Below are 14,207 nucleotides of genomic sequence, written 5' to 3' on the forward strand. Positions count from 1 at the left end.
GCTGTATAGTTCTTACAGAATGAACTATTATGTCTCTGGCTGCCGACAGCCTTTCATACTTCCAGCAATATACATGAAGTAAAGTCTAACGGCACTGTTCTCATAGGTAGGTAGGTAGGTAGGTAAGTTTCAAATAGGAAATTTGCTTATATAAGTATATGATTCAATTGGAGTTACTGCTACTTTTTATGATAATCTATATCTAGTCACTAGAAAGTTTCCCAGTCTTACCCTGAACTCTATAAATAATTATACTGTTAGATAAATAATCATGTACAGTTTATTAAAAATTGGAGAAAAACACAAATGTTAACAATGATTTTCTTAAATGTGAATTCCTCAGGTTATGCTGTATCAGTAACAGGTGAAAATAAATTCCAAGCATCTTGGCACAGTTCTGTTTTCCAGCAGGTTTTTTGTGATAATTTGTTTTTAACTGTGTTAAAACACTTCATTATGAGGTTGGGTTAACTGCCTACTGAGTGATTTCCTAACAATTCCAATAATAGATTTTAAATTGTGTTTTCTCTTCTTAAATCATTATCCCTTTTAGTCAGATAAATTTTATATATCTAGGTGGTGTAAAGATTTAGAAGTATTCCTGTTATCTCCTATTCTCTCTTTGAGTTTCTTCTGTTTGCACGTATATCTCCTGCTAGCAGCTCTGAGAGTTAAGGTTCCGTGGTTCAGAATTTAGTCCAGAATTGTTAAAATTACCTCTTATTGCTCCTGCCCTTTCAATATTAAGTCATAACATCAGGTAGTAGAAATAATTTTTTAGGGCTTTATGGGGAGGATAGGTAAAAATTTTTGTTTTTCCTTGTATCTTACTATATTTATAACATCTCTCAAAATTACCATAGAACAAGTAGCCTAAAGATGTTTAGCTTTAATTGTCCACCTTTTCTTCCCCCTCTTTCAGCGAAATGCCTAATTACACAGATTAAAAATCAATTTAAGCAACTGTATCTTAAAAACAACAAAAAACCAATCACTTAATTATGTGCTCTTTGTGCAGTAGTAGTATTAATCTCCTAAGAATTTGTGAATTGCTTAGGATGTTAGATTATAATGACTGCTTGTCCCTGAGGATTTAAAAAAAAAAAAAACTGAAACATTTTTCAGCCCAAATACTTTTCCATGTGTTTTGAAATATTCTTCCTATAACTATATATTTAAATTAGCCTGATATGTTATTTTTTTACTGACTTAGAAAGCATATAATTGGTACATTATGTGGCTCAAAATTGCAGCTAACACAGATTCATAATTCAAGCTTAAAGATTAATTTACATTTTCTGAAAATTTTACATGTGAATTTGACAGCATGTTATTTGCAAATGAAAGCAGTTTTCAATAGATTGCTTTTTTTTACCAGGTGATCTGAGATACATTTTAAAAAATGAATAAAATTATTTTTGTTTCATATCAAGAAATGGATGAAAAGAGGCTGCTGGATCCAGGGTTGAAGGTTCAAAGAGGCCTCTGGAATTATACTCTGAAGAACCAGCAGATGGAACGCCTGAGTGACTGAAGAAGATGGGTGCTAATGCATCTAACTATCCTCATTCATGTTCCCCAAGGGTAGGGGGAAATTCACAGGCCCAACAGACGTTTATAGGTAACTTTCAGTTTTTCTAATTTCATTTTCTTTTGTGACTGTAAATAAAGTAAAATTGTGTTTTCAGTGGATGAAAAGAGAATTGAGCTGCAGGAAGTTATTATAGATAATAATTCTGCAGCATCTAGATTTTTTTCCTCTAACAAATATAAATCTGACTTGTATGGTTTTTACCCTAAACAAACCACTTAGGATCAAAAATGAAAAGATCATATAGCACAGTTGCTGTTTTCTTTGGTTGTCTTAACCATGATTGCCAGTTACCCTGGGCAAACTAGCAATTTCCATTGGTGTGAAAATAGTGGAATACAGGTTCCTGGTGTCCTGTTCCATTTATTTTGCTCATACAAATGCAACCTTGGTGTAGTTAAGAAGAAAAAGAAACATTTCACAATTGTGTACAAGTAATATCCTTAATTTATAAATCTGCCTAGCTCTCATTTCCTAAAGATCTGTGATTAAGATCTATGATATATGGGCCGGGCGTGGTGGCTCACGCCTGTAATCCTAGCACTCTGGGAGGCCGAAGCGGGAGGATTGCTCAAGGTCAGGAGTTCGAGACCATCCTGAGCAAGAGCGAGACCCCCATCTCTACTAAAAATAGAAAGAAATGATCTGGACAGCTAAAAATATATAGAAAAAATTAGCCGGGCATGGTAGCACATGCCTGTAGTCCCAGCTACTTGGGAGGCTAAGGCAGAAGGATTGCTTGAGCCCAGGAGTTTGAGGTTGCTGTGAGCTAGGCTGATGCCATGGCACTCTAGCTTGGGCAACAGAGCGAGACTCTGTCTCAAAAAAGAAAAAAAAAAGATCTATGATACATGGTCTTTGATAGCTGAAGAACCAAAGACATTTTTTAAAATCCAGACCAATTTGTTCTGTTTGTCCCTACTACTTATTTCGTATAAAAATAAATTATTTAAACTTTTAATCTTCCTTTATAAAAAACAAAGTCATTTTTATTTGAATGGTTCCGTAATGTCTATTTGCAAAATTTTTCAGCATGAAAAATGTTAAAGTAAATGTTGAAAATGAATGTTAAAGAAAAAGAAACAAATTTTCATTTGTTTAATTTTCTTCTTAGGGACATCATCCTATTCTCAGCAAGGCTATGGTTGTGAATCAAAATTGTATAGCCTTGACCATGGCCATGAGAAACCACAAGACAAAAAAAAGAGAACCTCTGGCCTTGCCACCCTCAAAAAGAAGTTTATTAAGCGTCGAAAATCTAATAGGTCTGCTGATCATGCCAAGCAGATGCGAGAACTCCTCTCTGGGTGGGATGTTAGAGATGTCAATGCATTAGTGGAGGAATATGAGGGAACTTCAGCCTTAAAGGAGCTTTCTCTGCAAGCCAGTTTGGCTAGACCAGAAGCCAGGACATTGCAGAAAGATATGGCTGATCTTTATGAGTACAAGTATTGTACTGATGTAGACTTAATATTTCAAGAAACTTGTTTTCCTGTACATCGTGCCATTTTGGCAGCAAGATGTCCATTTTTTAAAACACTGCTTTCTTCCTCACCTGAGTATGGGGCAGAGATAATAATGGACATCAATACAGCTGGTATTGATATGCCCATGTTTTCTGCTTTGTTACACTACCTTTATACGGGAGAGTTTGGAATGGAGGACTCAAGGTTCCAAAATGTCGATATCCTTGTTCAGCTTAGTGAAGAATTTGGAACACCAAATTCCCTTGATGTAGATATGCGTGGACTTTTTGATTACATGTGTTATTATGATGTCGTCCTTAGTTTTTCTTCAGACTCTGAACTGGTTGAAGCTTTTGGTGGAAATCAGAACTGTTTAGATGAAGAGCTCAAAGCCCACAAGGCTATTATTTCTGCACGGTCCCCATTTTTTCGAAATTTATTGCAAAGGAGGATACGGACTGGTGAAGAAATCACAGACCGAACTTTGAGGACTCCCACAAGAATTATATTAGATGAGTCCATTATACCAAAAAAATATGCAAAAGTGATATTACACTGTATGTATACCGACATGGTGGACCTCTCTGTTTTGCACTGTAGCCCCTCTGTGGGGAGTCTCAGTGAAGTTCAGGCTCTCGTCGCAGGGAAGCCAAACATGACCAGGGCAGAAGAAGCCATGGAACTTTACCACATAGCACTGTTCTTGGAATTTAACATGCTTGCACAAGGTATGAGGTTCTGGTTTTTAATTTTGATTTCTAGAATTACGTATTTGTCTTCCAAATGAAAACACATTTAGTATGTTCTGTGATTTCAGTGTTTGGGATATGACAGAGTCAGTTTGTCTGAAACTACGATCGTGACATGTGAGACAAATTGAGGGTCAGTTTTAATGTGGTTCTTTAATATTAAAATCAAGCATTCAATACTAGTGACTAAGAGCATTAGATAAGACTTGAGGCTCTTTCTTCCCTAATGTAAGATGATAGGTGTGGGAATATATAATTACCCACCTACATTCCTGTCTCCACCCAAGCTTTGAACTAGCCCAATTTCCCAGATTTCAAGGTTAGAGTCTCGTGTTTACATTCAGTGCCTTGTTGGTGCTTAAATGTTTGGAATAAGAATAAAAATTGATTACAAAAATGAAGATAGTCACATTTGGATACAAATTTATTTGAATCAGAATTGGGCAGGGCTTCTGATTTAAATTTTAAAATACTCTGTATCTTAGTTTTAGGTTCAACTTGTACATCAAGCAACAGCCTACAGCATGTAAGGCACAGTTTGTACTAGACTGTTCATTTAACTAGACTGTTCATTCAATTTAAACTATTAAAGTTGGGACAGCACATCTTTTCTGTTATAGACAAATGAATTTATGAAAGTTATATTAAAAAACGTATATATCTGTTGGTAAATATTAGAATCTTAACATTTCATATCTGGAAAGAGACCTTCTGTGGCAGGGCAAAGGGAGTTTAGTGTCTTGACAGAAGGCATACTTGGCCATATATTAAAAGAAAACAAGCTATATGACAAGAGATTTCTGGAGAAATTTAATTTAGCTAATGCATATTAGCTAAGAGAACATTAGAAGTTGCCAATTAGAGGATGTTAATGGTTTGAGTAAAAGACATGAATTTAAATAAGGAAAGCTAAGCACATTTTTCTAACATATAGCTAAGTCAACCAATTAATAGGGCTTTGAGAAATTGAAAAATAAAATAGCCCCAGTTAAATAACAATATCAGTGATGAAGTGAGAATAGTTATACAGAAGAAGGCATTAATAAACATGAGTGAAAAAACATTGAGATTTCTTTTACATGAAAAATCCTTTAAAATCTTACTTTACCATTATCTTTTTAGTGATAGACTAGTTTTACTTTATTATCACAATCAAAATGTCACTAAAATATCTTATTTAGAATGAGAATCATTATATTATTAATAGTGGACTATTTAGATGTCAAACTATAGGAAAAATATGTTTTCAGAAATAACCTGGCAGTTTCCATTCATTTATTCTGTAAAACCAGATTTGTCAGAAAATGCCTCTATAGAAAAATTTGGTTTGCAGCATTACCAAAAGGGTATAATAATCTTTATTTTCTCAAATTGTTTTTATTTTTGAAGTGTTTAAGCAATAAGAAACCAAAGTGTATCGTATATACTTTGCATGGCAAAGCATCCCTTAAAATAGTATTTTTTTTTTTAAAGTTTTGAATGAAAAGTAAAATTATGAGCCAGCTCTTGGATCTTTGGCAATATTTGATTACCTATCTAGAGTTCTTTTATCTTCTTAAGTGAGGGTTTGTTTCACTTTGATTTGGTTTTTCTTTTTTGTTTTTGTCTTTTATCTAGAAATTGTATTTTTTTTTATTTCAGCATATTATGGGGGTACAAAAGTTTAGGTTACGTATATTGGCCTTGACCTCCCTCCCCCCTAGAAATTGTATTCAGTATGTTTAAAGATATAAAGGTGCAATGGGCCACGCTCATAATCCCAGCACTTTGGAAGACTGAGACAGGAGGATCACCTGAGCCTAGGATTTTCAGACTATAGTGAGTTTTGGTTGTGCCACTGTACTCTAACCTGGGCTACAGAGTGAAACCCTATCTCTTGGGGGTGAAGGGGAATATAAAACAACACTCCTTGCATTACCTTAATCTGGTTACTTAAAAAAAAAAAGTGAACAAATATTTCCTCAAATTTACTCTTCTGTTTCCTTTTGTTATTCAAAATACAATTTGGATTATTTTGGGGGTTTTATGTGTGTGTGTGTGCACGCGTGCGTGTGCTCCAGGTAGGCTATATCTTTCCCCCCTACCCATGATAATATTCATATTAGGGTTTATAATAGATCATAACTTTAACATAATTTTTCTCTCGTTTCCATGGGAGGGATTTTTTAGTGTAAAGCTTAAGAGCTCAGGTTATAGAACCAGACAGACTGGATTTGAATCTTTCTCTACCATGTCTTAACTTGTTTGTCCTTAAGCACGTCACATAACCTCTCTAAACCTCTGTTTTCTCATTTGCAAAATGAGAATGGTAAACTCTATAAGGTAGGATTATGAGGATTAAAAGAAATAATATATGTTAAATTATCTGAATAGCACCTGATACATAGTAAGCATTCAATAAATGTTAGCTGCTAAGTGACAATCATCATCACAACCTATCTGTCATGTTGACTACCACATAGCGTTTTCTGAAAATAGTGTCCTTCATGATGAAATGTTGCCATGAAAAAAATAAAAATAAAGATAACATCTTAAGTTTTAGAAATAATTTTATTAATTAAATGCTATGCTAAGCATATTTTATAGATTTTTTGCTAGGAAATTACTGATTTTAAGATTTCTTAAATTTTATCACTTTAGTGAGTCGGTACATACCTCTTATTGCACTTATCAAACTGTTGTTAAGTGTCAGGCTATTTGTGACTCTATGATCAGCTTTTTACAACAAGAGTTCTGCAAGCTGATTAAGCCTGTAATATGCTGAGGCATCTATTTTGTGTAATGAATTAACATCTCCCATGCATCCAGCACAGTACTACTTATATGCCATTTTGGAGAGAATTGAGTAAATAGCAATTTTTTTGTGTGTTCTGTGATTCAGATGAGGACTCCCAGTTCAGAAAGGCTTTGAAACTAGACTGTTGGGCAACCTGAGGGTAAGACCATATTGTTCTCATCTTTGTGTCCCCAATACCTGGGACATAGTAGGCATTCAGTATATGTTTTTGAATCAATGATTGTTACCTTTTATTTCAAATAAGATTTAACTTAAAAATGTAAAACCTAATATTCCATGCAAATAATAATCTACAGAGAGCAGGGGTGGCTATCTCAATATCAGACAGAATAGGTTTTACATCCAAAAATTACAAGAGACAAAGGAGGACATTTTATATATATGTATATATATATATATATATTTTTTTTTTTTTTTTTTTTTTTTTGAGACAGAGTCTTGCTCTGTTGCCCAGGCTAGAGTGCCATGGTATCGGCCAAGCTCACAGGAACCTCAAACTCCTGTGCTCAAGCGATCCTCCTGCCTCAACCTCCCGAGTAGCTGGAACTACAGGCATGCGCCACCATGCCGGGCTAATTTTTTCTATTTAGATTTTTAGCTGTCCAAATCATTTCTTTCTATTTTTAGTAGAGACGGGGTCTTGCTCTTGCTCTTGCTCAGGCTGGCCTCGAACTCCTGAGCTCAAACGATCCACTCGCCTCGGCCTCCCAGAGTGCTAGGATTACAGGCGTGAGCCACCGCGCCTGGCCACATTATATATTAATAAAAGACCAAAGCAGGAAGATCACTTGAGGCCAGGAATTTGAGACTGGACTCAGCAACTTAGCAAGACCCGGTTTCTACAAAAAAATAAAAGGTTAGCCGGATGTGGTAGTGCAGGCCTGTGGTCTCAGCTACTTGTGAGGCTGAAACAGAAGGATCACTTGAGCCCAGGAGTTTGAGGTTGCAGTGAGCTATGATGACACCACTGCACTCTAGCCCAGGCAACAGAGTAAGACGTTGTCTCAAAAAAAAAAAAAAAAAAGTTCAATACAGTAAGAAAATGTAACAGTTATAAACGTTTATGCAACTAATGAGAAACCAACAATATGTATGAAAGAAAAACTGATAGAACTGAATGTGAAATAGACAGTTCTGCAATAACAAAGACTTCAGTACTCTACTCTCAGTAATGGCTAGAACAACCAGACAGAAGATAAGTAAAGAAATAGAGGACTTACCACAATAAGCCAACTAGATCTAATGGACACATACAAAATAGTCACTCTACCCAACAACAACAGTATACACATTCTTCTCAAGTACACATAAGATATTTTCCAGGATAGACCGTATTGTTAGGCCACAGATTAAGTCTCAATGGATTTTTAAAAATAGATATCATACAAAATATCTTCTCCAACCACAATGGCATGAACTTTAGAAATCAGTAACAGAGTTACTACTGGGAAGTTCACAAATTTGTGGAAATTAAACAACATACTCTTAAACAACCAGTGGATTGAGGAAGACCTTCAAGACATTTGCTAAGTAAAATAACCCAGTCACAAAAAGACAAATACTATATAATTCCATTTATATGAGGTAGAGTAACCAAAGTCATAGAGACAGAAAATAGAGTGTTGGCTTCCAGGGGTTGGCGGGAGGGAGAAATGGGGAGTTATTGTGTAACGGGTATAGTTTCAATTTTGCAAGATGAAAAGAGTTCTGGAGATGGGTGGTAGTGATGGTTGTACAACATCATGAATGTATTTAATACCAATGAACTGTATGCTTTAAAAAATGGTTACAGTGGTAAATTTTACCACAGTTTTAAAAATTGGGGGAAAATGTCAAAGCCCAGTTTGGAAAAAAAACCCTATCAAGGGTGATGAGGACCTTGAGAATAGATACACTTTTTAAGGTAGAAAGGTGATTTAATAGCTTCAAGAGCATCATAAAAAGAGGCAATATAGGCAGACAGCCAGAGTGGTTTGTCAAGTGGGTGAAAGACAAGGTTCTTGGCCTACACAGAGAATGTGCTTTATTCAGCAGTCGGGAGCAGGCAGTAGGCAATCTCAAGTAAATAATGTGGCCTCAGCTTACAGCACTGGCATTTTACGACCAGATTTAACTTCAGTTGTTTTCTGTTTAAACGTAGCAAATTGAGTATAAGTTTAGTTTTCTTTCCTTCAAAGCCCTAATATTAAAGAAGTAAAACATATGTAAAGTCTCAAGGATGAAGATACCTGAGAAGAAAGCAACAGTGAGAAAAAGGATATTGAAATTTTTAGAAGATGGAAAGCAGGTGGAGAGAGCTGATTACTTGCTTAACAGAGAAGAGGTCTATAACTCTAGAGCCTGTAGAGGGAGCTACTGAGAAGGAAGGCTGCTCACTCCTTAGGACACTGGAAGGGCTCAGGCCAGGTGGTACTCTGGAAAAAACAGATAAGCATGGTGTAGAATTAAAAAGAGATTTTATCTTAAGAGTGATTAGACCCTTTCCCCCATCCTGGAATTCACCCTTTTATGTGGTATTAGAAAAGGCTATGGCTTTTTCTCCATACAGTGACCTCAGTATATTACACAATCCATTTCCCTTCCTTTTTTTTTTTGTTTTTTTTTTTTGTTTTTTGAGATGAAGTCTTGCTCTGTCACCTGGGCTATAGTGCCATGGCATTAGACTACCTCACAACAATTTCCAACTCCTAGCTCAGGCAATTCGCCTGCCTCAAGCCTCCTAAGTAGCTGGGACTACAGACGTGCACCACCACGCCTGGCTAATTTTTCTATTTTTAGTAGAGACAGGGTCTCACTCTTGCTCAGGCTGGTCTCAAACTCCTGAGCTCAAGTGATCCTCCTGCTTTGGCCTTCCAGAGTGCTAGGATTGCAGGCGTGAGCCACAGCGCCCAGCCCATTTTTCTTCCTGATTTGTGCTATTCTTAGGTTCCCATGTATACATGGATTGTACACATTCATCAGTACTTAGTCTTCATTTTGTTCCAGTGGTCCATTTGTCTGTTCTTGCATGAGTATCACTTGCAGCCAGGTGACAAAGCCTGTACCACCCCCTCAGTTCCCATCTCCATTTCAACCCCCCCCATCCAAACACAAGAGACATGCGATTTTGTGAATATTTTCTGAACTTTCTGAAGAAATTGAACTAGAGAGATTCCAAATCTGTAAATAGCTACAGAGGGTAGGATGAGGCACAGGGTTGAAATCTAGAATTATGTGAAAGCCTACAAACTAGATGGTGAAATCACCCATACTTCCCTTCCTCTGCTCTAGTACCAGCCAGGCAGATGAGGAAATTGGAGCTCTGGAAACAGTGAACAGCCCAAAAATGTATACACCTATAGATACTGATGATTTGGGGTTCCACAGTGAAATTACACTCAGGAGATACAGTGACAAAACCAGCTTGCCTTCCATTTATTCTACAGAGGAGAGTACAGTCAGCAAGCTTCTTTGTGCAGCACAGCTTTCAAACAGCTGTGTACCGCCTCAGTCTTACATATGAAAACCCATCCAAAGATCACTGGATATTTGAGGAAAGCTTCCAAATTGAGGCAGACATCAGAACAAAAAGAACAAAATACTAGAGGAAATAGACAAGGGATCAGAAGAAAACTTCAGTAGAATCAAAATATATGCCTGGAATCCTAGCATGGGTGGCCAATGCGGGAGGATCGCTTGAGCTCAGGAATTTGCGACCAGCCTGAGCAAGAGCGAGACCCTGTCTCTACTAAAAATAGAAAAATTAGCTGGATGTGGTTGACGTGTGCCTGTAGCCCCAACTACTTGGGAGGCTGAGGTAGGAGGATTGCTTGAGCCCAGGAGTTTGAGGTTGCTGTGAGCTAGGCTGATGCCATGGCACTGTACTCAGAGAACAGAGTGAGACTCTGTCTCTAAAAAAAAGGAAAATGTGCTGATATAAAAACATTTTGTACAATCAATGAGACATAAGTAGGATGCTATAAAAGTAAAAACAAGAGCTCTTAGAAATAAGGTAGCATTGAAAGGCAAAGTCTAGAAACTAAATAACAGAGATGGACAACAGTGGGGACAATAAGAGTATTCTTCCAAGGTCTAACATCTTAACAAATAGTGGTTTTGGTAATAATACTAGAGAAAAATGAAGAGAAGATAGTTTGTAAGGAGTAATTAAGAAATATTGCCAAAACTAAAGGAATCTTCATATAAAAATTTCCTTTTTCAGAACACTAGGGAAAAAGAAATGTTACTAAAGTATTACAGAGAGGGAAAAATTAGGTTCCATACAAAGAAATAGGAATCAGATGGTATTGATTTTCAATAGCAATGACTGAATACTGCAATACAGTGGTGTAGTACCTTCCAAAAGCTCATAGAAAATTATGCTAAACACAAATTTTTATATTTAGCCAAACTGTCAACTGTATAAGGCTAAATAAAGGCATTTTTTTCAGGCATGCCTCAAAAAATATACTCCCCCTTCATCCCTACTCAGATGATGAAGCAAACCAAGAACAAAGAAGTATGGGATCCAGAAAATGGGGTGCTACACAGGAAAGGAGCACAGGGAAATCCAGGGCACCAGCTGTGTGCAGTAGGTCTACTGGGCACTCAGTCTAGACTGGACCAGGTGGTGAAAGGCTCCAGGAAGGAGATGTCTAGGAAGAAATCAATTAGCTTAAAGGTTTGAACATCAAGTACCAAATGACAATGAAAGAGATTTTATAGATCTTTGGATGTATTTGTGAAGAATTAGCAATAGGTTCATATAAAATGAAGCAAATGAGAAAAGAAGAAATTAATATCTCCAAGATAAAATTACATACAAAGGAAAATATAATTCTAGTATACAGCATGGCTCAGCAGTAAGCAGTACTTAAATATCATAATATGGACACTGAATATTGATTTAATAAAAAATTATAATAGAGGTAAATACTAAAAGAGCTAAAGGATTGAGAGTAGTTTCCTTCTGGGCAGCAGGTCTGGGAGTGGAAGGGATATAAGACAGGGTTTTTGTTTTTTTTTTAGGGTAAGCATTTTGTTACTATTAGACTTTTAAAATTATAAGCATATAATTTGATTGCAAAGTTAATTTTTTTAAATAAAGATAACACCCTCAGTGCCCATAAGAACCAGAGAGACCTAGAGAAGGCTACAGTCCTAAAGAATGGGAGAATTTATCGTATCTGTGAAGACTGTTAGCCAATGAGTTTGTGCTTACAATTTTAATTTACAAAGGGCTTTTACTTCATCTCAATTGGTCATTCTTACAGCCTATAAATGTGATGTGGAGCTCAGAGATTAATAACTAGCCTTTTCCCAGGCTTGTAAGTGATAAAGTTGTGACTCATAGCAGCTCTTCTGACTCAGAGGCCAGGAATTTGGGCATGGCGGGAGAAGGGAGCAATATGAGAACCAATTTCCAGGAATGAGAGTGGGAGGCTATGGCACACAACAGCAGGCTAGTGATTGATTGAAGCATCCACTTGCAGGAGTCTCAGCTTTGAGCCTGATATGTTGATGAACCACTTGGGTTAGGGATAATGTGGGCCCAGCTAAGAGGTTTAAAAACTGTGGGGACAGAGTCCTAGGTAGGTCAGCACTCACTTTGCTTCAGAGCATTTAGCCAGAGAACAGAGGGCTTTGTACTGTTTCAGCCCTGAACTGTATTGTTTCCTCAATAGACAGTATTCCTGTATTGGTCATTTGATTTTTTTGGCTGCCTAGCATGAGGACCTTCTTCCTAGTTTGGGGGAATTTCTCACCGTGTAGGTCTTTATAGGAGAGAGAGCCCACCTCCCATTAAAAAGAGTCTCAAAGGTCAGATACTTGTTTCTTCAGCCTTCCCTGTGGTTAGGGCTATAACACATGACCTAGAATTTTTGAATTGGGCACTAATGGCACAGAAAAGCAGAGACTGTAGAGAATTCTTTCTGGAAGGAGAGCGGGGCAGCAACATCTAGGAGAGAAGGCCATGGCCATGGTAGCAGTGATGACAGTCACCATTCAGGGCCAGAGTGGGAGCTTTAGTGGCCAGGCTCCTAGGGCAACTCAGGGCTCTCATTGGGCTTCCACGTGACGGCATCCTCACTCTGCAGCCTTCCTTTGTCCTTGTTTGTTTACTGAGCCCAATCTCCAGCTTTCCCAGCAACACTTGTGGACTAACAATATCCTTTCAGACAAATTCCTTTTCTCTTTAAGGCAGCTAGAGGGTTTTTTTCTGTAGTTGCAGAGTGAAAAGCCTGATTGGTAGCCGTACCTATATTAAAAACACCAGTGTATAAAATTCCAAAATAGATGACCAGATTGGAAGAGCTCGTAAGAAGGACCAGGTATTTGATCACCATGACTTTTCATAATGACTTTAGCATAAAATGGGTAAATAGCTCTGAAAATACGAAAACAACAGTAAGAATATACTATCAATTTACAATTTTTTGAGAAAAAATTCAGTCATTAGGAGAACTATAGATTTTCTCATGAACTTTAACAACCCACGGGCCTACCATCCTTGTCATAAATACTATTTACCTCAGAAGAAAATAGCACAGAATTAGCACCAACCTGCATGTTCCAGTGCAGGGCATTTTATTGTAGACAGACTTTAAACTGAAGATTTTTTTTTCATCCTGATCAAAAATGCATCTTGATCAATCTTTGCAACATAAAACTTATTTATAACTTTAGTTTTGAAATGGAGTTTGTAATGCATTTGCCCATATTTTCAGTAGTAATGGATGTGATATTATTTTATTGAATTAAAAATCTAACAGAGAAGCAACTGAAAGCAATGACCTAATTTTTTCCCTTAGCAACTTGGTAAGGTTCCAAGTGTGGCTTGAAATAAATACAAAATAGCAGAGGCTCACTGTCCCCACTCACTCATCCATCTCTTGCTCTTCCCATCCTCTCCATTGTCCCCACATTGACACTCTTCCTTCTGTCTTAGTTCAGCTGAGCTGGCAGTTCATTTTACTTCTGTCCATGATTGTTTCCTCTTTAGCAAATTAGTGTGAATGCACTTGCTGGAGAATAATGATGCTAAGCTAAAAAGCATTATCAACAGATCAGAGTAGTAAATAGAGGTTTCAGTTCACTATGCAACATAGATGAAGAATTAACTCAGGTTTGTGAATGGCAGTTCAAGTGACTCTGAAGTAATATATCTCTAAGCATAATTAAATTTAGCACTTAAAAAAACAATTTTTACTCCAAATTGTGAGTAGAGTTTTAAAATACAATATTTAATTACATATTTTATTTTCAAACTTAAGCCATTTTTTGTATAGACTACAAACTCCTCACCTCTGACCCTCTGCTCTCACATTTCTTTTGTCTGTCTGGAGAATCTTTGCCTTTGATCACTAAATGTCCAATTCTATCCTAACTTTTAAGACCAAACTCATGTGCTACTTCTCTTGTTTTGTCTTAGCCATTAAAAGTATTTTCTACTTCCTGAGAACTTCTAAAACACTTATTTTTTTAGGTTTTGACATCTAATTTGTTTTGGAATTACGTATGTACCAGTCTCATTTCCTCTATCAACTAGTGTATTATATGCTCCCTAAAGACAGTATCAAAATCTTGGTCGTCTTTGAATCACCCAAACCTAGCACAGTGCTTTG

At 36.8% G+C, this 14,207-nt stretch overlaps 1 protein-coding gene across 2 annotated transcripts in view; it reads left to right on the forward strand.

The window, feature by feature from the left end:
* The first annotated feature begins 1,406 nt into the window (after positions 1-1,406).
* The window catches only part of BTBD7 (BTB domain containing 7), a 53,277-nt gene continuing 40,476 nt past the window's right edge, over positions 1,407-14,207 (forward strand). The window contains exons 1-3 of one of the 2 annotated variants that reach the window (XM_045561704.1): positions 1,407-1,621; positions 2,706-3,785; positions 10,029-10,106. In XM_045561704.1, the coding sequence (XP_045417660.1) occupies positions 1,540-1,621; positions 2,706-3,785; positions 10,029-10,105 (1,239 nt within the window). In that variant the 5' untranslated portion in view covers positions 1,407-1,539 and the 3' untranslated portion in view covers position 10,106. Of the gene's footprint in view, positions 1,622-2,705; positions 3,786-10,028; positions 10,107-14,207 lie in introns of those variants that run through there. The other variant, XM_045561697.1, reaches the window with a different exon arrangement.

Source organism: Lemur catta, chromosome 1 (assembly GCF_020740605.2).
Source record: "Lemur catta isolate mLemCat1 chromosome 1, mLemCat1.pri, whole genome shotgun sequence".
NCBI lineage: Eukaryota > Metazoa > Chordata > Mammalia > Primates > Lemuridae > Lemur > Lemur catta.